Genomic DNA, 21261 nt, shown 5'->3' on the forward strand with positions numbered 1-21261 from the left:
ATTCAGCTTGCTCAGTTTCAGTTGATGATTTAATTAAAACTGATCATATAAGCTAAAATTCTGACAGTACCTAGTGAAGGCATAATAAAATATATAAAAATATACTATAAAAAACAGTCTCAATCATCCTGAATGTCTGACCCCCTAAACATAGCACATTTTTATCACCAGTGTGAATAACAGAACCAAGCAATGATATTCAATGTTCATTTTTGCTTATTTCTTTTGGAAGCCCTTAATGCATCTAATCTATGAATACAAATTTTGTACAAAAGGAAAAATAGCAAACTGGTAAACACTGTTTCTGTATTTACAAGAAACAAATGTGGTGTGTGTGTGTGTGTGTGTGTGTGTGTGTGTGTGTGTGTGTGTGTGTGTCCTGTTCAACCAATGTTTAATGATTACGTGTGTGTATAAATATAATAATTTATAATTTTTTTTAATGTGATTTTGGTATCTTGATGTTCCTGCTCTCTTCTTCCCAAATAGCCACCTTAGTGTCCAGTCAGTACAGTCCACACAATCAAGTAACAATCCCTTTGAAGATGAAGAGGAGACGAGCAGTATTATTGAGAAGGAGGACAGTAAAACTAAAAAGTTGGTGATGCGATGTTTCCTGTTATCTCTCCAAGTTTCCTCTGTGCACTTTGGTCTTTCAGTCGGGGCTGTGAGAATGGAGCCGTGGAGCACAACGCATGACAACCTTATTACATCCACTTGTACCCTCCATAACAAACTTTTCCCCCACCTTCTTCCTAGCATTGGACACTAACAGCACTTTCTCTTTCGGTTGCCTATTAACTATGCTGATTAACTGCTGGCATGTGGGAGAACAGGTCCTTCTAAAACTCCACGGTCCATGTTATGTATTCTTATACTTTCTGTGCCTAGCACAAGGTGTTACATGTGTTGGTTATGGTTTTGTATGAAGTCAACTTGGGGAGTTGCATCTATTTCACTACTTGTATGGTTTCTTGTAGGAATATATAATGTATATGTAATGTGTTTATCCTATAGTGACTGGAAAGACTGGCCTTGGTAAACAGGGGCTAAAATACCAGTTTGAGAGCCTAGAGAGAGTTCTGTCCCCAAAAAACAAATAACTGAAAGCTTTGCTAGACTTCTATCGCATGTAATGCTACTTGTAAATGTCATGTGTACCTCTTGTCTACATGTTATGGAGGCAGATGTTTTGTGAATGGAGTACTGTAAGCCTCGGGTATTGATGATATCTGTTTCATAGTGAACTGATTGGCTTTGTTCTCCAAATTACCCACAAAAGGGAAGGGTCACGGACTTTAATATTTAGTACTTATTCTGATCCCAGTGAAGATATTATGCATCTACTATATGTCAGAACACCATTATTTTTCCTCTACTTCTATGAGAAAAACCAACATCCCTAGTCGGTGACTTAGAACTTTGTGCTGCTTACAGAGTTGTCTACTGTGCCACTTGATTTACCGGTTCAACTGGGATACTGTTTAAGAACCGAGTATAGCACTTCTGTAATCCTAGTTTCTTTTATTTATTGATCACGGTGCTGCCCAGAGAATTAATTATGGCATCTTCAGGTTTTTGTTGAGACAGGGTTCCCCCATGTTCTGTCGACGCATAAATGATTCAAAAAAATATAAATATTTGAAAAAGCAAAGGTTATCTTTATTCTTACAAATTGCATATGCAATTGGCTTGTATTCATCGTGAAACAGGCAATATCCTCTATGTTAGACAGAAGTTATATAGAAGTAACACCACCCCTCTTACATACGTCACTAACCACTTCACATACTAAAGAATATACCACATAAGGACAAAGTTGGTTATATATAATCTCTACAACCTCATTATAGTATATATATTTCTATGTCTAAGCAGGTCAAAGGGCATATGTGACCTCTTACACTCTTGTCTCTATATAGCTTGACAGCTGCTGACCATTTTAACATCCTATGAATAAATGCCCTATTGTAGGGTATAACATAGAAAAAGATTTTAACAGAATACAGAAAACCATATGACCATACAGATTTTATACATAAATATTGTTTTATCCAACATATATTTGTACCATAATTTTTCCATTACAGTTCCTGTTGAAGGAATTCAACTGAAGCTCTTAATGCACTGCACTCTTGCCCCAGCCCGGCTTACACCAGAGCTCGCAGCACTAGAGCAGTGTTGGCTAACCTATGACACTCATGGTGTTGTGAAAATACAAGTCCCAGCATGCTTTGGCAATATATAGCAGCTTATTGCTGGATGGGTATTCTGGGACTTGTATTTTCACAACACCTGGAGTGTCACAGGTTAGCCAACACTGGCATAGAGTAAGCCCGCCTGGTAGCGAGCATAGAGTAGTCTGGTAACTGGACTTGGAGAGAGAGTCATGCGGTCTGTGTGTAGCGGGGCGGCTTCCACACCCTTCCTCACTGCTAATCATGGGGTATAAAGAACCTGCTGATGTTAATCCTCTTGGGAGAATAAGCTCATATTTGTCTGCTTTGTAGTAAATTGACATCCACAGCCCTGATGACAAGTTTTTTTTTAATTTCGTGTAGGGACACTATAACTCAAAAATGATTACTGTATGAGCATTACAGCATAGCACTCGGCCCTCTTATTATACGTGTTGAGTAGTATGACTCATCTTCAGCTAGCCAGAAATAGGATGCATCACAGTACAGTCTGGAGAGATGCCCTCCCACACAAACATTTCGCAGGGACTTAAATGAAATTAAAATGACGCTTCTTTGAATGAAAGGGTCAATGGCCCAATAACATCTTCGTGTTTAAGAAGAAATGACAATATTAATATTTGTATTTTTATGTTACCATGGTATATTCTTTTTTAATGATGTCTCTCCCTGTTAACATACTGATTTTTTTTATTTATTTTAAAATTTATTTTTTAATGACTATGCAACATGTAATATGTGGTGTGACGGATTTGGTGACCATGTCTGTATGAATACCGTTCAATTAACAAACTTGTTTTGGTTTTTAGTTTTGATGAAGTGTAAGCTGGACTACACATGCTAAGCTGACTGCAGAATGCATTGTCCGTCACGCGTGTTTAATATACAGTGTCATTATAGCGGGCCAGTCCCACTCTCAGGAATAGGGTCTTACTTGGCATCTGTTTATTTTCCAGCGTCAGCAGCTATGAAAAGAGTTATCCCACCGAATGGTCCGATGACGAATCCAACAACCCCTTCACCAGCAATGACACCAATGGAGATAGCAACCCATTCGATGAAGATGCTTCTGGCGCAAAGGAGGTTCGGGTCAAAGCTCTCTACGACTACGATGGGCAGGAGACGGATGAACTAAGCTTTAAAGCTGGTAAGGAGGCGAAAATCCAAAAAATATAAGACAAACTCCTTTAAAACGCTGCAAAATTTCATCATTTGTAGTGTGAGAAGAATGTTTGTTTGTTTCCTGCACTCTCTATTAGCCATTCTGTGGGTGGAGTGAATATTATGCAGCCAACCACTAGGAACCAGTGTCTACCCAATAGTGATGTCACTGGCTCCTATGGAATTGAGATTTTCTCCTGAAAAAAATTTGCTTTTGCCACAAAATGTCAGCTTCCACTATGTTTAAGGGACAGACGGCTAGTCTTTAACTCTCTACTAATTTAAGCACAATGGCTTTTTCTGATCAATGAAAACTAGTGACATTACATAGGAATGATCAGGCTGCATTTTCAAGAAATGCAAAACGGCTTTGAGGCTACATAACGACTGTCCTTTTTCAGAGCACGAATGTGAAAATACTATAACATTTTTCTTTAATGGATACATTTGGCACGCTAATGGGTACCTTGCTTGCTCCTTGCCAGTTGCATGATAAAGCACTGACTGATTGTATTCGTCACTGCTGCTGATGTAAATGGTGTCAGAACTTTTTTTTTTCTGCACTTACGGAATGGATCAGCGCTTCTGAATACTGTCATTGCTTCCCATTTTTTTGACGTTAATATCCTAGTTAGATTGTAAGCTCTTCATGTATTTTGAGTCTCCTTTTATTCCTCTTAGCATTTAGACCTTTCTTTAAGGCCCGGCATACTTCAGGGTGGACAAATATTATAGAACGTAACCCTTTCAAATAATTCTAGGCACATTCTTTACTTATCTTACATGACTATCAAAGTTGTGTACCTAGGCACCATGATTGCCTGACTTTTGAGCAATGCCCACTTTCTGGCATCTGTGGCACAAAATAAATTAAAATCTGTTCCCATTTCAAATAATGAAACAGAAAAATTACGTGAAATCTATATATATATATATTGGTGTACTGTATATAATTGCTGCTATATTAATCTACTCTTTCCTATTCTGTTTATTTCTCCAATGCTAGACTTCCCATCTCTGGCTTCTTTGTTCCCCTTCCAGCTAAAGATTTTTCGGGATACTGGTGTTCTGCTTTATTTAATATAATAATATGACTGGTTACCTGAAATATCACCGGTGCCATTCATGGTCAAATTACCAATAACCAAAGCATACCAAACCATTTCTAAACAAAGTGTCTTGGATATGTTTGTTTTTATTTATCAAGAAGATCATTTAAAAACATGTGTTTCTATGTAGGTATGTGTTCATATAATACCCCTTCTGAAATCTCTCCGATATTCGGCGAATCGTGTTGTATGTGACCCCTCTCTCTCTCCTTCTACTAGGTGAGGAATTTACAAAAACAGAAGATGAAGATGAGCAGGGCTGGTGTAAAGGACGCCTGGAAAGTGGGCAAGTGGGCCTGTACCCTGCAAACTACGTGGAGTCAGTGCAGTGACATTCGAACGACTTCTTTCCCCCTCCGCCTCTAGCGCACACCTAGTTCTCATAATAACCTGTAATCTGTTCACTGGGATGAGTTGAATGCGACATAACATGTATATATTACAATGTAAGGAGGATACGGTTAACACTAGGAATGACTTGCATACATTAGGTAGATCCGAGGATCCTGATGTTTGCTTTTAATTGTTTTTTTTTTTTTTTTTTTTTCCCCTCCCCCTTTCAAATTTGAGGCACCGCTACCATACAAGTAGCTGTTCTTGCACATTGAAAAATCAGCGCATTGAGGAAGAAACAGCCCTGCTTGTTTTCTTGCTGTATTTTTTATTTTTTATTATTATTGGTCGCTGTTGTGGGCCGTGCCTTGCATTGATTCTGCGCATTCACGTATCCGTATGATTTGTTGGAAGTGACCTTCTCTGTAATGTGGAATATATATATAATTTTTTTTTCTTTTTTAAGCGTTGCAGTTCTGTTTTTTTGTTTTTTGTTTTTTTTTTTAATGAGATTTTTGTCTTATTTAAAGCTAGTGGTTATGAGTCTTATTTTTTGGGAGGGAGGGGGGAGGTATAGATACTCTTCTTTACTTTACAAAGTGTATAAATTATGAGCTTGAATTTTATCTTATGATGTAACCATGTGACTCCTTAGTTATATGGTCCGTGGCCCCAACCCTAGGTAGTAATAATCTTGATAGTGTTAAATTAATGTTACAGAAACTTGTGGAAGTGCTTGAAATCCTAATGCTGGGTTCACGTCCCCCCAACAAAAGTTTTCACCTTTTTGGTTTTGTCTTATGGGTTTGTGTTAACCCCCCATATTGCAACATTCACATCCCCTTCCCCCAATCATCCTAACTTTAATTTTTTTTTATTTTTTTTCTTTTAACCGTCCTGGATGTAATTACACAGAATCTTCCTAAACTTAATATCTGTAACTAACTTGCTGTGTTTTGATCTCTTTCCCTTTCCCTTTCCTCAAGTTAAACATTCCCTTGTACCGTACAGAGTTATAGATGTTGTCTATTGTCCCCTCCACTCCCCACCCTCTACTCATTCCATGGTCTATCATGTCAATTGTGATGACGGAAAACCTTTATCAAGATGACTTACTGACTATCGGTTAAGTTTTAGGCGACTTTCCTGTTGGTCAGCTGCAAAGTATTACGAAGTAACCAATTCCTAGGACCAACCAAGCCATGATGTTATTTATTTACTGCTTCTAATGTTGGGATAGGGCTCACGGGTTCAATTTTAAGTTCACTTTACAATAGACTTGATGCGGAGAAGAGCTGTTTTTAGTTTCACCGGTTAAATAAAAGGCTACATGTGTGTTTAAGACTTTCTTCATGTCGTCATCTACTGTAAAAGTGCCCAAACGCTGTGTTTAGAGTAATGTGCGTTTGTGTGTCTATGGAAAAAAATATACATATTTATGCCTCTATATATAGATAGATATATATATAAACCATTGGAATTGTTCAGAAGAGAATCCTTTAACGCATGTCGTCTCGTGGATTTCATGGCAGACTATGCTTGAAGACTGTTATCAATTCTAGACCTTCAATCGCTCCTAGTTTTGCTGTATCATAGTCTTAAGTATTCTGTGATTCTGAGAAATTTTAGTAATAAACTAAAAAAAAAAAAGTGTTGTGAAAATGTAATTTCGGAATTGGTGAGTTGTGCTAAATAAGCTTCTTCGTTCTGTGTGGATCCCCGTAGCGAAACACTGTACCGTCTTCCACATCTAGAGGAAAAGAGTCGGGAAGGTGGCATCCACTGGTTGGTCTTGTAAACCAGAGTTTGTCTTCCTGAAATTATCCGAGAAAGAAGACCACCGATTTTACCTCATAAGGTGGGTGCCACAAGTCCAGACAATGCATTATGGATCAGGAGCCAGAGTCCAAGAATCCAATGGATCCCTAGTGCACAACTAGATCCCCAACTAGTCGGATAACATGTCTCCCTCCTTTGGACTGTCGTGCAAATCCATATGGAATGAGGCAACCTGCACGGCATGAAACCTCCTGATTTATAATGATGTGTTGTCAATAGTATAACGTTTATAAAGCATTCTATGGAAACTTGTTGTTGAGGAAAGTCTTTACTGCATACTCTAGCACAACTACATAAAGCTGATTTGTGGTATTGGGTAAGTTGTGCCACACATGGAACTTTGGCTGTAATCCTATTAAAAGAATACAAATATATTTTATTCAAATTCTCCAAGCGTGCACGTGTGGTTATTTGGATGGCTTCCACTTAATACGTATATGTGCGTCTCTGTTGTTCAAAGTTCTTGTAGATTTTGTTATCGTCTGCGTACAGTTGTCAATGGAGGCCGAAGGAAAGGATGAGCTCAGAGAGGGGAAGTGTAGAGAGGGGGATGAGAATATGAAATAGAGATGCTGAAGGAATGACCCGAGAGCAGGCCAACTAGGAGAGGGCATTGAAAAGTCCAAAGGAATTAAGTGTGTCGACATACTGCGTTGAAAGTGGTGGGAAGGTCAAGGAGTATGTGGAGTTATAAGTGGCCTTTTGTCTAGACTTGGGTAGGAGAATGTCATTGGTCACTTTGAGGTTGACTTCAGAAGTGGACGGGAGACAACTAAAGGAGGTCGATGGGAGAAAGTGGATCAGTCTGTTAGCGATAAGTTATTCAAGAATTTTGGATGCAAAGGGGAGCAGAACATTGGGCAGTAGCTTCAAAGAGAGGAAAATATGGGTGAAATGAGGGCATGTTTGAAGGACACTGGTTTGTAGTTCCTTGGGGAGGCCACACAGATAAGTCCCTGGTCAGGAATTGAACTCATGACCCCAGTGCTTTGAGTCAGAAGTGCTAACCATTGAGCCACCCCATTGCCCATATCTATAATCTCTGGGGCTATAGAACACCCACTCGCCACAGATTCTGTAGCACTGGATACAGAACCAAGAAACAAATAGACGAGGTAATACATATAAGTAGCTCAGATGAGTGTGAGTAATGCTATGGGGACTCACATGAGAGCTTACATTCTAGAGGGAGGGGTGGTGAGAGACAGTAGGACCAACTGGGAGAAAATGGAGATGGCAGGCGAGGATGAGGAGGTGATGGAATGGTTAGGAGGTTGTAGGAAAGGTGAGAATTTGAAGGTTTGGGGGGAGTCGAGTGAGACTGGGTAGGGAGTTCCAAAGATTAAGGGCAGAAGTCTTGGGAGAAGGGAATGACGGGTGAATTGAGGCGGAGGTCAGAGACAGAGTGGAGTGGCCGGGTAGGTATGTACTTCAAGACAAGGTCAAAGATGTAAGGGGAGATGCATTGGTAAAGGCTTTGTAAGTGAGGGTTAGGAGCTTGAACTGAAAGAGCCAATGAAGAGATTTACGCAGAGGAGAAGCGGAAGAGGTGCGTTGGGAGAGGGAGACTGATGGATCTGAGAGCAGGATAGTGCAAAGATTTTTATTCTTTATAGTAGGGAATCTTTCTGTGCTACTGTATATTGCTTCAGGGAGCTACATTTTTCATTAGCCTTTTAAACTGCTTCGTGTCAGGTATACCACCTCCTTAAACAAAGAAGCATGCAACAGCCACAATAAGTACTGCATAGAACACCTCATCGTCTGTTGTTAACACTGCTCTTTCTATAGGACTAATCCACCTGTGTTCCTGAGATCCAAAAAATGTGGTGTTGGTGAGTACGCCCGGCCACACTGCAAAAATTGTTCAGGAATGGTTTGAGGAGCATTTGCAAAGATTTCAAGGTGTTGACTTGGCCTCCAAATTCCCCCCGATCTCAATCTGATCCAGCATCTGTGGTATGTGCTGGACAAACAAGTCCTAGCCATGGAGGTCCCAACTCGCAACTTACAGGACTTAAAGAATGTGCTGCTATTGTCTTGAGCACCTTCAGAGGTCTTGAGCCCATGCCTCTACGGGTCAGAGCTGTGTTGGCGGCACAAAGGGGTATTTTAGGCAGGTTGTTTTAATGTTGCTGATCGGTGTATATATCCGCTTATGCTAGCTGTAACGTAATATTATAAATAGTGAAGGCTTCATTTAGAGTTAGGCGCAAAATAGAAATTTGCATCTTGGCAAAACCATATTGTACTGCAGGGTGCAAATTTAAAATAAGCAGACAGATTTAAGTTTTCGGAGGCGGCGTTTCCTAGCTCAACGTTTAATTTGTAGTGTAAAAATTAAGCTGTCGGTATGTGTGCTACAAGCAACAGCAGCCAGTATTTCCCTGTATGCAAAATAAAACAATGCTTTTGCATCATGGTTAGTTCAGCAGCAAATTTGCATGGGCACTTCAGGTTACATATGATACGTCCACATACCTGTGATAATGGGTTATTCCACATATAGGAACATAGGTGGATCCATGTTGTAGAGGCATTAATTAAAGCACAAGTTCAGCTTACTGCACATATTGGTAGGCAGTAAAACCAGAACAGGAGATAATGCCTTATTTTAATAATTTTACATAATTCGTATTTCACATGAATGTAAAACATATTGTTGTATTTAATTGTTCTGGAGGTGTAAATTGCTGTAAACAATCAAGAACACCAAACATAGTAAAGAAGACAGATTATCTGTCTATAATATAGCAAGTGGCCGTGTACCAAAGGTGAATAAAGAGTTCATCTGATTAATGCGTACAAATTAGAACAAGGTCATTTTTTACTTTGACCTTTTACAGATACATCCATATAGGAGTCTTAGGGGTTTATTTACTAAACTGGGTTTGAAAAAGTCTAGTTGTTGCCTATAGCAACCAATCAGATTCTAGCTGCCATTTTGTAGAATGTACTAAATAAATTCTAACTAGAATCTGATTGGTTGCTATAGGCAACATCTCACTTTTTCAAACCTGCAGTTTAGTAAATCTAGCCCTTGGTCTATCAGAGAGTTAAGTGGCTGAAAACTCCACAAAAGGAAAACAATATAGTGTAGTACATTTTTAAACAATAAGCTCGATTAGTTGCGAGATGTTATCATTTCCCTTTGTATAGTCGTATGTTTAATATTGACTGTCTTCACTGTGTACAGGCAACATGTACACTTTACCTGAGCAAAAGATGTTTTAGCTGTGTTAGCAGTGGTCGAAGTGGGAATTTAGCAGTAAACACTGGGAAATGTGTCTGAATGGCCTAGCCCCCAAAGCTTTACCAAACTGAGTAGGTTTAAATTCATTGTATCCCTAATATTAGATGCTTTTTAACACTATTTATTGAAATACAATGATATATTATGTTCTATCCACGAGGGCTCAGTGGTTAGCATCCATTTGTGCACAAAATTACTAGAAGTGTTGTGTATTTGCCCATCTTTCTTTTTCTGTGATCTTTTATAATAAGAGGAGATCCAACTCTCCAGCAATGTGTTTAATTGAGATCCATGCATAGATTTAAAAGGAAACATAGCCCCACATAACATATAATTGTTTATTAACTAATACACAATAAAGTTAAAAAATACAATCTAAAAAAAAATATGGCAATAAAATATCTTATAAGAAGTTTGCTTCCAACCAGACCTAGATGGTATGACAGTGCAAGATGTGTGCTTCAAAGTAACTACCTGGGTTGTACACAGTGCGCTTCTAACAGGATCCGTCGGAAATGGACACAGCAAAGCCTAACCAACGCGTTGCAACTTTTAAAAAGTATTTTGCAAGGCCATCTAGATTCATCAAATGTCTCTTGGTCAGCTGCACATTTAAAGGTTAACAGGTTTGCAATGCAATACTTTCACTTAGTTCTGATTCTTGGGCCCTGTGATGATACCCAGCAAATTAGGACTATACAAAGGCCCTATAATGGCTGGTTGCATTGTATCTGAGTGGTAGTCTGGCCTAACAAGACCCATTATTGGGGACCAGAGGGGCTGGGTACCAATAAAATTGTTGAAAAACAAAGCACATTTATTATAACCTCTAGATTTGTCATGGCGATGAACATCAAAATTCCAATAAATCGTAAAACTGCATGCTAACATGTATGGGAAACACAAACAACCAAATAATATAACTGGCACACATCCTCAGGTTTGTGTCCCCTACACTGCTGTTAATATCAAACAGCACCAGGGCTTAGTCTCCTGGCTTTTGGGGGAACGCACTCCTGCTACCTGGATCTGCTAGGAATGGCGCTTTGGCAATGCATCTGTCAACAAGTCTCTTCACATAAATAAGTGAAATGGGAACATCGATCCCCAACTCAGACTTATCAAACAATTCTTCGGTCTTTTGCCCCCAAGAAATTCCAATGCTCTTGTGGCAACACAATGCAGTTGGGGACTGTGGGTGTTGACTTGCCATTGGCTAAGCCACTTGGAGTTGGGCTATCACAAGGCAGAGCCATGGTGAAGGGGTCCTTCCATGGACACCTCACCTGGATGGTTCGTTCTGATGTACCCAGGATGGAGACCTGGGGACAATAATTGAGGATTTCATGCTTATGTTCCACAGTCCTGTTAAAAAACTACTAAGTGGAACCTATCAAAGTTATGCAGGGTTGGTACACATTAGAAAACTGGATCACAAAGGGGGTTTCAACATTTATTTTCATGCTCCCAGCATGCCCTGAATGGGGTGTGGTCTAATGACAAGTGGGCGTGGTTTATCCAGAATGAGACTGGATATGGGTGTGGTTTGGACAGATCATAGAGTGGGCGTATTTATATCCCGATTTTGCTTTGGAAAATGTTGGTAAGTGTCACATTGCACATAATCATTTTCAATACAGGTGGAATAAATCAAAGCACTTTGGCAAATTCAAAGAAATGCAATAAAGTTGTTTCTTCCCCGAAAAACGTTCAGTTTGTTCATATGTAGATATTTTCTATGGCTTGATTTTCTGCATCTTCCAAAGCATCCATGTTTGTCACGGACATAGTGCTGCAAAGACAAAAACAGTAGTAGATACAGTTATTAACAGCGAAACATCAAAAACATTGCATTAGAAAAAACTAAAGTAACAAAAAGGACAACATAAAATGCCCTAAATTACATATGAATAAACACATTACACAGTTTGTCCCATTGTATTTCTTGCCATGAGATAACACATGTGCATATTATAACCAACATAATCACATTTAAAATTAGGCAGAGGGACAGTTTTGCTTTTTTGTTGTTGATTTTAACTCTTAAGTTCTTTGGGCTTGATTTATAAAGGCACACAAAACGAGCGTCTTGTGTGGTTGTTTTGTACGTAAATCGGCTATACACACGTCCGTATTCAACAATGAGCGGATCTAGATACGTCTGTTGCTGATTATGGGTCTAGGTCCGCTCTGCTCTAACGGACAATGCACTGCAGGATATCTCCAATACATATATGAACTATGTGAAGTACCCAAAAAAAAACACAGAAAAAAAAAAATCAATGTCACCTGTTAATAATATATATATTTTTTTCTTTTATTTTATTTTTATTATCAATAAAATACATTTATTAGGATGTTGTTAATGTCTGTTGTGCATAAACTGCATTTTTACAGTTGCTCTCTGATTGCAAACACATGTTCTAGCTGCATACACAGCCGTCATCACTATCACTCAGCACTTACACCAGACCTGTAGCTGGTGCAAGTCATACGACGTATGAAAAACACGTATGTTTGATATGCCCAAAGCTTGTATAAGACGTTGCTGTGTGCGCCCCTGATCTTGGCACGCCCTTACTGTACCTTGACTACGTGCTTACACCCGTTCCCGTTCCGCAGCCTATGATTTCATGGATTTTTATTTGTTGTTTTTTTTCATTTTTTTTACTCATAGTTAAATTATTTGTTCCCCATTGTTGGAGGGTTAAATGTATGTTTTAATTTGCATTTGTTATACTGTATATATAAATACAATGCAGAATTGTAATTGCGTATGTTAAATATACACATTTGCAGCTGCAGCCTACATTCTCTTGTTGTATAACACTTAACTCTTTAACAACAGAGTTACTTCATACACATGAGCCAATTTGCAGAACCAGTGACCACACTTAACTAATTTAGGGGGCTATGAGTAGAAATAGTCAATGTGGTCTGTAATTTCACCATTTCTGCTGATAATCCCTCTCAGTTGGTGTAGCGTTGCCAACATCCCTCGTGTGTATGAAGTAAGCTGGTCACATTTGTGAAGTTAAGTGTGGACTAGGAGCATGAGTGCACCTACCTTGAAAACTATATGAATGAATGAATGACATTTTGATTTTTTGTGGGGGGATTACTTATATGAGATGAAGTAGTGGAGAAGGCACAGCGATGGGGTCATTCCCTGCTCTACTGAAGGGCTCACAGCATTCCCCAAACCCCCCACAAAAGGACTTGATTTTGAGGTGGCGGAAATTGAGCCTTATCCTATACTTCTATTAAGACACTTACTGCAATTTAATAAAAACTGCCCAAAACATAAAATACATTCAGAACAAACACCTTGCCTGCATCCTCCACCATTTCCATAATAGCACCCACCCCAATCACACCAATCAATGGACTCTGGGTGTTCTGGGCACAATCTTGAAAACCAATGTACATAAGTTTGGTAAATAATAATGTGTATATGTCTACTGCTTGGTTATTACCTGTCTGTTTTAGTTTTCTTCTCTTTGTAGATCTTCCCTGTAAATCAATGTATTTAGAGATACATTAGACATTAGTATATCTTGATGTGATATGCAACTATATTAAACATGAATATGTACATGTCCAGAGTAAAGGCAGCTTTGTTCTTGGGGCAACAGCCAATTGCCAGCTCACCGGGTCAGACTGACCCTTACATTAGATTACCTGCACCCGGGTACCCAACTGAATTTTTTTTTTTATTAAAGGGCACACATAGCCTACACTCAATGCTATATCTATTAGCTGATCTACAAAACAAAATGCAGTCTTCAGAGGGGAAATTTCACCTGGGGCACTTTTATTTTACGGATGTGGGCTAACACTGTTACATAACAATCATATGGAGTGGTTCTTCTGTACCTTTTACCAGTAGAAACCCCCAGAGGGCACATTACCAGTGTGTCATGATGGCAGCACAATTTAGCCTGGCACCCATCCCTTCCCGATCCTGTTGGTGGTTCTGTTAGTTACAGTGTATGTTTAATTACATTAATCAACTGCATGGAGGGAGATTCTCCTGTTTAGGCACTAACTAACAGGCTGTAGTACACCTGCCTGACTTATGGTGTGACGATAACTGGACACCTTAGTATAATGACATGACATGTATACTATGAGCAATATATTCATGCTCTAGAACTGAATTACTTACATCTGCATAGAATCATTGCAAAGAGAAATAAGAGCAGGATCAGAGCGACGACACCACCAATCATATATACTATGTCATCTGGCAATTGGGAGTCTTTACTCTGCTATAAACAAAAAGTATAAATTATCAGAGAGAAAGGAATATGTAATGCATTTATTACATTAGGCCAACGGTTCCCAAACTGTGTGTCACGGTTCCCTGGGGTGCCGCGGCGGTCTCACAGGGGTGCCTCGGCAAGGGCCAGTGGTAAGCAAGGCAGGGGACTTCTTGGTAATTATTTTAGCTTAGGGGTGCCTTGAAAAAATTATAGGAGACCCTAAGGGTGCTTCGAACTGAGAAAGTTTAGGTTCCACTGCATTAGGCAATATTGGGATGTGTTCATAACTCCTACCTATGTAGTTTACTGTATTTTATAAAGAAGCAGTTTAGCGCTAATGTTCTAATGTGACACCAAACATCAAACGGTTCTCAATGAGAATCTCAGAAACAAAGACTACAGAGTTTTGGAAATTCTGCTGATGTTCGGTGGCATATTTAATAGTGCATGGGAGCAGGGGCCTCAAGAGGGAAGAGGAGTAGGTACACAGTACCGAGACCGGCGCGTGCCTCTGTAGTGGGAGTAGCCACCAACCTGGTGTGGTCTTGCCCTCTTCAGTGGCTGTGAAAGGAACCCCAAGAAGTTGCTGTGCAACGGCCTGAAATATCTCTTGGCGGCCTCGCATGGGCGGTACAGGCCACCAACATAAAGGAGACAATTGAGTACATGAGGGAGGCAGAATATATTGGAATCGGATGCTTCAAAGCAACTGAGCTTACTGAGTTCGTTAAACAATCCTTATCACAATATACTTGAAAATGCTTGAAAGTCCAATTGGCTTTTACGGACAATTACTTTGGCTACCATGATTGGAGGAATTGCTGTCAGTAACAGACTTGGTAGGAGTTATAGTGACAATGAGAGCTCAGCTCACTGATTTCTCAGGTGGAACAGTGGGTAAGGTTGCTGACATGACATTCTGGGGGAGACAAAGCATTAATCAGGGTCTGCTATGAGTGAAAGATATTATGGATCAGTACCCGAGTCAGTGATATCTACGGTCATTTACAAAATATAAAGTATTGGAATTTCTCCTGGAAGAACGGTGTTACGTGCCTCTAGTTCCAGACACTGGTAGAATCTATGGCTCAGGATGAACTAATATACTCTGTATTTCCTTTATTTTAGTAGTTACATGTACTTTTAGTGTCTGATCACAGTTTAGATATTCTCTCATTCAAGTTGTGTAACGTGAATTGGAGGGGAGCAGAATGGACATAGGGATCACTTGTCCCTTTAGTGTTTGCAGGACTTGTAACCGGCATATCCCAGTGCACTCTAACCAGGTCCTGACTACCGTAGCTCCCACAGGTGGCTTCCGTTATAGCACCTAGTCTGTCTGTGATGGCCTAAGGAGTAGGCGGGTAAATATAAACTGCTTTGAGATATAGATAACTCTCCATCTAATGCCTTAGTGTTTACTATAGCTCCTAAACAGCAACATTGGAGGTATTGCCCATAGCAACCAATCAGATGCTAGCTAACATTCATCTAATACAGGCTAGAAAATGTTAGCTGCAATCTGATTGGTTGCTATGGGCAACAACTCAGCTATTGTTTTTTTGGGAAGTATTTGTAAATGTATCCCCTAGGCATCCACAATAATTAAAAAATACAAAGTAAGAAGCACTAAAAAAAGAACAAAAATAGAACATTGATTTGTAAAACAGCAAATACACGATTTTGTTCCCTATGATCCTCCCAATTCAATTAAACTGCTTTAGTTATTGTATAAATGTCACACAGAATGAAGGTCTCCACAAAATTCTCCAAATGGTGCCAGATCCCAACCCCTGGCTCTATCCAAATTTACCTGTGCACATGGATACTCATACCCATGTGTGATGAGAGCACAGCATTAGGGTAAAAAGCTAAAACTAAAATGCAGACCTTTTTTACCTAGATCCTATAATAGTGTCAGACTTTGCATAAAGTACACATATTTTGGTAGCTAAATTGCATAAAATCTATAAAAAAGAAACAAGATACATTAGTATAAAGTAGCACAAAAAGAAATAATACCATTATAGATAATTTCTCTATTTGTCTCTGGAGAAATATGACATGTCTAAGGCCATTACCCACTATGGACCTGATTCATTAAGGAAAGTTAAGCAAACAATTGAGTACGTTTTCTGAACAAAACCATGTTCCAGTGCATATTAGTTTATTATTTTGCATGTAAGAAAAATATGGCTTTTTATTCATGTAGCACAAAAATACTTGATAGCTATATGAAAAGCTGCAGCTCACGATGGCCAAGTATTCAAAAACGTGTATGAATAGGCAGGTGTAGTAGGCTAGTTGGGATTAATAATCTGGTCTCTCCGTAAGGGAAGTACCGGCTAATCCTAAAATGTATTACAGTTATATCTAAGAACTTAGAATTACAGTACTGTTCGTGCTTTAGTACATAAGGCTTAAACACAGTAATTAATGGAACAGGAAGCACATTACCTGTAAGGTGTCAGAATGTGTTTTCAAACGAAGAGTTGTAAGAACATCAGATATATTGGTACCTGGACATAGAAAAGAAGGACTATATTATACATATTACTGCAAGATCTCACTGACTTTTAATACTAATACTACTGATCATTTGCATGTGTTTACATGAGCTTTTTAAATAAATAATACTAAATAGTAAAAAAAATAATAGACAAATTAGGGGACAAAGTGTACTATTAAAGTTATTTTATTGTTTACCAATAATCATTGTCTATGCGATATGTGTGGTTCCAACTCACAAAGCGATTTATTAGCAAAAGAAAAATAATAACAATTAAATAAATAAGTACAGCCGATACATACGCCGCGCTCCGCTGGATCCAGCTTACAGTCATTCAATCCTGAAGTCTGTGGTCAAAGAGACTGCAAGCTGATTCCAGAGAGCAATATATATACATTTGGTGTTACAGTAAATACAATACCGATGACTTGGCATGTTTGAATAGGTTCAGGCTCCAGGACATCCAGTATAGTGTAGTTAATAGGTCAGTTCAAACGACACCTTCCAAGGGTGGGGGTCAACTCTCCAATCAGATGCATACTAATCTTCCCGCCGACAGCTAGTTCAAACTGGTCTATTAACATTATACACACAGAACCATCCTGATCATTAATTCCCTATATTCCATAACTAGCTTACACGAGATACGATCTTAAAGCCGATGCAACCGGATTACTATGGATAATTAGGGGATTAGAATGACCCCAAACTTGAACCTTGAATCTCACTAAAGTGCATATATCATTATAATATTTAACTATAAACTCAATAACATTTGTCATAAATGAATGTGGGTTGGAATTTTTATAAAAATAAACTATGTACAAGTGAATGTGTAAGTGTATGCGTGCGTTATTTATTGTGCGATTGCGTCATAACACGTGGCGTACTGATCGCAATGACACGGTAAAATAATATTAATCAATTGTGGCAAGAGCCCGCTACTGGTGAAGCACACGCGTACAACTTCTTCCTTTTTATGGTTCTTTATTGTCAGGATGGTAATAATGTTTTCACACCGTATACTTGCACAGCAATTATGGAGACCCTCAACGCTTACTATACATAGTCCAGTCTCTGTCCAGATCAGCCAGCTAGCCCAGCGTTGATCTCCCTGAACAATGAAACAAGCAGGGTTTTATACCTGACACTCCTCCCACAGGCCTAGCTTGATGGACAGGTGACACACCCACCTTCTCTTTAAAAGGAAACGCCCATCCCTGGCTCTGTTTAGACTATCAGACCCACCCTGTCTGTTTGCTGAGAGGAAGCAGCTTTTAAATCATGTAAGTAAACCAATTTTAAACTACACACATGTTTTTACCTGGTTTAATCTCCACCTAGGTACATAACTGTGCCAATGTTTTACTCTACTTCCCTGCTTTCTCTGCATATTGCCAGCTAAATGCCTCCTTTTGTTACACATATACTTTCTTTCATCCAATTATTCGACTTTGACAGTACTTAGGTGCCAGAGACTCGCAGTGAATTGTAATCTTCTATATAAAATGTTCAAACTCAGTGTGACAACTCAGCCAATAGGTATTACTTAGTCAAAAGGTGTTCAGCTTACCAAAATAATGAGCAGTGCCAGATAGTACTAGGACTGACAGTGATGGGATGACAGGTAAATCTGGAGATTCGGGTAAAAGAAGGAAAATTACACAGAGAATCAGGCAATGAAGTCATAATGGGGACCAATGACAGAGGAGATGGGTGACATAGAAAGAGAGTGGACAGAGGTAACAAAGAGTTAACCAGAGTAAACAGTCACTACAGGCCAAAGTCAAAGAACTGGAGCGGATCGTCAGACAAGGAAGGGGTTAAAACTGAAGTGAGCAATGAGAAGACTAAACATAAAGGGCCTGATTCATCAAGGCACGCAGACTGAGCGCAATGTGCGTTTGTTTTAAAGCTCACGGAAATCGGGTATAAATACGGCCGAATTCGACAAGGAGCCGATGTGAAGATACACTGCAGGATACGTCCAGTTCATATGTGGAATATAAAATAACAAAAGATTGCAGAGAAAAAACAAAAATACTATTGAACTAATGTCACCTGTTAATAATTTAGGCATTTTTTTTTTAGTTTATTTATTTTTAATGAAATACATTTGTTAGGATGTTATTAATGTCTAATGTACATAAAATACATTTTTACAGTTGCTCCTGATTGCAAACACATGTTATAGCATGCATACACGGCCGTCATCACTAGTAATTGGCACTTAGACCAGACCTGTAGCTGAAGCAAGAGATACGGCTGAAATACAAGTACCTGAGAGGTTGAATTGGGTGCTGTTGCGTGCGCTCTAGGTTTTGCCTTTAATAAAATTGCCGTTTTTAATATGGCCGTCAAAATTGCAGAAAATGTGTGATTTCACCAATCCTTAGTTTAATACATTTACCTCCAGGAGTGGGGCCATCTCGATTCCTTGCCTGCCTGTGTATAAGTGCCCCGACATATTGTTAATGAGGTACATTGTAAGCTGTAACCATTCATTATATGTGATGTATATTTAACCATGTTTTTTGCTGCCATTGATATCAGGTTTACAAATGAGCAATAGTCACCCTGGGCACTTCCTTTTCAGTGAAAAGCAGAGTCTGTATCAGAGGTGCCCTAAGCACCAGCTGATGCCACTGCTGGTAGCCAAGGAGGGCTTCCACAAGCCCAGCTGAAGTATGGAAGAAGTGCTGATCATTTAGTGAGCGATACTCTGCAGCCCCAGCAATTCAAGGGTTAATTCATGGAACAGTGCCTGGCTGGCTCCATCCATCCCCCAGCGGTTATACTGTTGGACATCCCAGACATTGTGGCAGGGCGTCTCAAAGGAGAGGACCAAAACCTGAGGAGTGATCCAGCCCAGAGGTTCAAGATGTGACAATCCAGAACACCAGGAGGATGAAACCCGCCTTAGAGTCAAAAAGATGGAACATCATCAGGGACTGGCTCTGTGTCTCTCTGCAACCTGGAAGAACTGAGTGTTAAGGCTGGCGTGGGGCTCCCACTGGACTGACTGAAGAATGGAGCTTGAGGACCAGCAAGCCTTCGTCTTCATCTCTGCGGGTCTTATCGATCAGTGTATCCGGTATCATGGCACAACCTGTACTAAGGGACTGCAAGTGAGCTCATTAACAGGAGCTCAACGATTTTCATGATATGTAAAAGGAATGCAAGTCAGAGGACCAGTCTAAATGGCTTAGAGGTAAGAAGCAGATATTGTAATGTTGAAGACCCGTGGAGCAGATTGTAAAGCCACATGTCCTATTGTGTGAAGATAAATCAGAAATCAGGATGTGGGTTCCAAATCTATGGCAGGGTGGTATATAAAAATGTTAAAGGTTTGCTATTAAGTTATTTACTAACAGACCTATCTAATATATAAAAATCATTGCTCTGTTTGTCCAGTTATGCATTCGGACACCCCTGCACCGATTGGGATGAAACCAACGCAAGGTGGTTCTGTTGTATCCTGGCCAGGTTTTAGGGGGTAGGGTCCCGGTCGGACCCCCCGTTGGTGTAGGCTGGGCAGAACTTTGATCCGGGGAGCCTGTTCTGGTCCTTATACTGGATGGATTTGGATGACATTTAATTTAAAAACAACAAACGACACTGGGCAGCCACCTCATGGTAGTGTTGAAAGAGCTGCTAATTATTTTTAAAATGTTGACAGTTACATCCAACTCATTGATAACTTAATAACTGGAAGATTTTTTTAAACCAGGGCTGGCCAGATTCTTATATAGTCACACATTACTTACCTGTAAAAAATGTTTCTTGTCTCATAGTAGTGAACTGTGTTGTAATATCTGCATGGGATTTTGCTGTTTCTGCTGTAAAATAAATGAAACAATGTCTTACTTCTAGGTGCTAGACCTGGAAAAATATAATATATATATATATATATATATATATATATATATATATATATATATATATATATATATATATATAAACAAACATAGACAAGCTAATCTGGCCCTCTATGTTACAGACAGGTAATCGTGCCCATAAAAGTGTTAATCCTTTAGTTGTCTCACTGGGAGTGACCTCACTGGTATCTATCAAAGCGCGAATCTACCTTCCAAAATTCCCATGTGGGAAATTGTGAATATTTTTTTTCTGCAGCAAAATGATGCGTTCATGCTACCTTTTTCCACCAAAAAAAAAAAACAGGTCCGGGTCACATAAAATGGGTCAATTAAGGCATATGTGAAAAAAACACAGAAAATTTCACGAGCAGTGTTTTTTTTAGCTTAAGAAGTTCTACTTTCAAAAAATTGTTTAGAAATGACTTCTGTAGTATATAATGAAACCGCTGACAGTGCAGTAATTAACCGGGGTGCTCTCCTAGTTACTGTACACCCCGTGATTAGGGGATAGGTGTAAAAAGGCCTCCTGGGTTCCTGTAGTGATCTTAGGGACCAACAGAGTCAATTGATCATAAATGAACTTGTAGCTTGGGGGTGTCTGTTTGTCATTATGTTGTCCTGGTGCAGTGATGTTAAAAGACTATGAAAAGTGCATGTAATCACTGTTATTTGTGCAATGCTTCCTTGCCTGCCTGTGTATAAGATACGTGTATACG

At 39.3% G+C, this 21261-nt stretch overlaps 2 protein-coding genes across 5 annotated transcripts in view; one reads left to right on the plus strand and one right to left on the minus strand.

The window, feature by feature from the left end:
- Positions 1-7028, plus strand: part of PACSIN2 (protein kinase C and casein kinase substrate in neurons 2) — a 65470-nt gene extending 58442 nt beyond the window's left edge. For 3 of the 4 annotated variants that reach the window (XM_075210291.1, XM_075210293.1, XM_075210292.1), the window contains exons 9-11: positions 490-597; positions 3155-3345; positions 4688-7028. In XM_075210291.1, the coding sequence (XP_075066392.1) occupies positions 490-597; positions 3155-3345; positions 4688-4800 (412 nt within the window). In that variant the 3' untranslated portion in view covers positions 4801-7028. The remainder of the gene's footprint in view (positions 1-489; positions 598-3154; positions 3346-4687) is intronic. The other variant, XM_075210294.1, reaches the window with a different exon arrangement.
- Positions 7029-10178: 3150 nt separating this feature from the next.
- Positions 10179-21261, minus strand: part of LOC142150842 (uncharacterized) — a 36855-nt gene continuing 25772 nt past the window's right edge. Inside the window, exons 8-13 of the mRNA XM_075206018.1 lie at positions 20435-20506; positions 18241-18300; positions 16616-16677; positions 14062-14164; positions 13370-13406; positions 10179-11685 (exon numbers count right to left, since the gene is read on the minus strand). Coding sequence (XP_075062119.1) covers positions 11613-11685; positions 13370-13406; positions 14062-14164; positions 16616-16677; positions 18241-18300; positions 20435-20506 — 407 coding nt within the window. The 3' untranslated portion in view covers positions 10179-11612. The remainder of the gene's footprint in view (positions 11686-13369; positions 13407-14061; positions 14165-16615; positions 16678-18240; positions 18301-20434; positions 20507-21261) is intronic.

Source organism: Mixophyes fleayi, chromosome 4 (assembly GCF_038048845.1).
Source record: "Mixophyes fleayi isolate aMixFle1 chromosome 4, aMixFle1.hap1, whole genome shotgun sequence".
In the NCBI taxonomy this organism is placed as follows: domain Eukaryota; kingdom Metazoa; phylum Chordata; class Amphibia; order Anura; family Limnodynastidae; genus Mixophyes; species Mixophyes fleayi.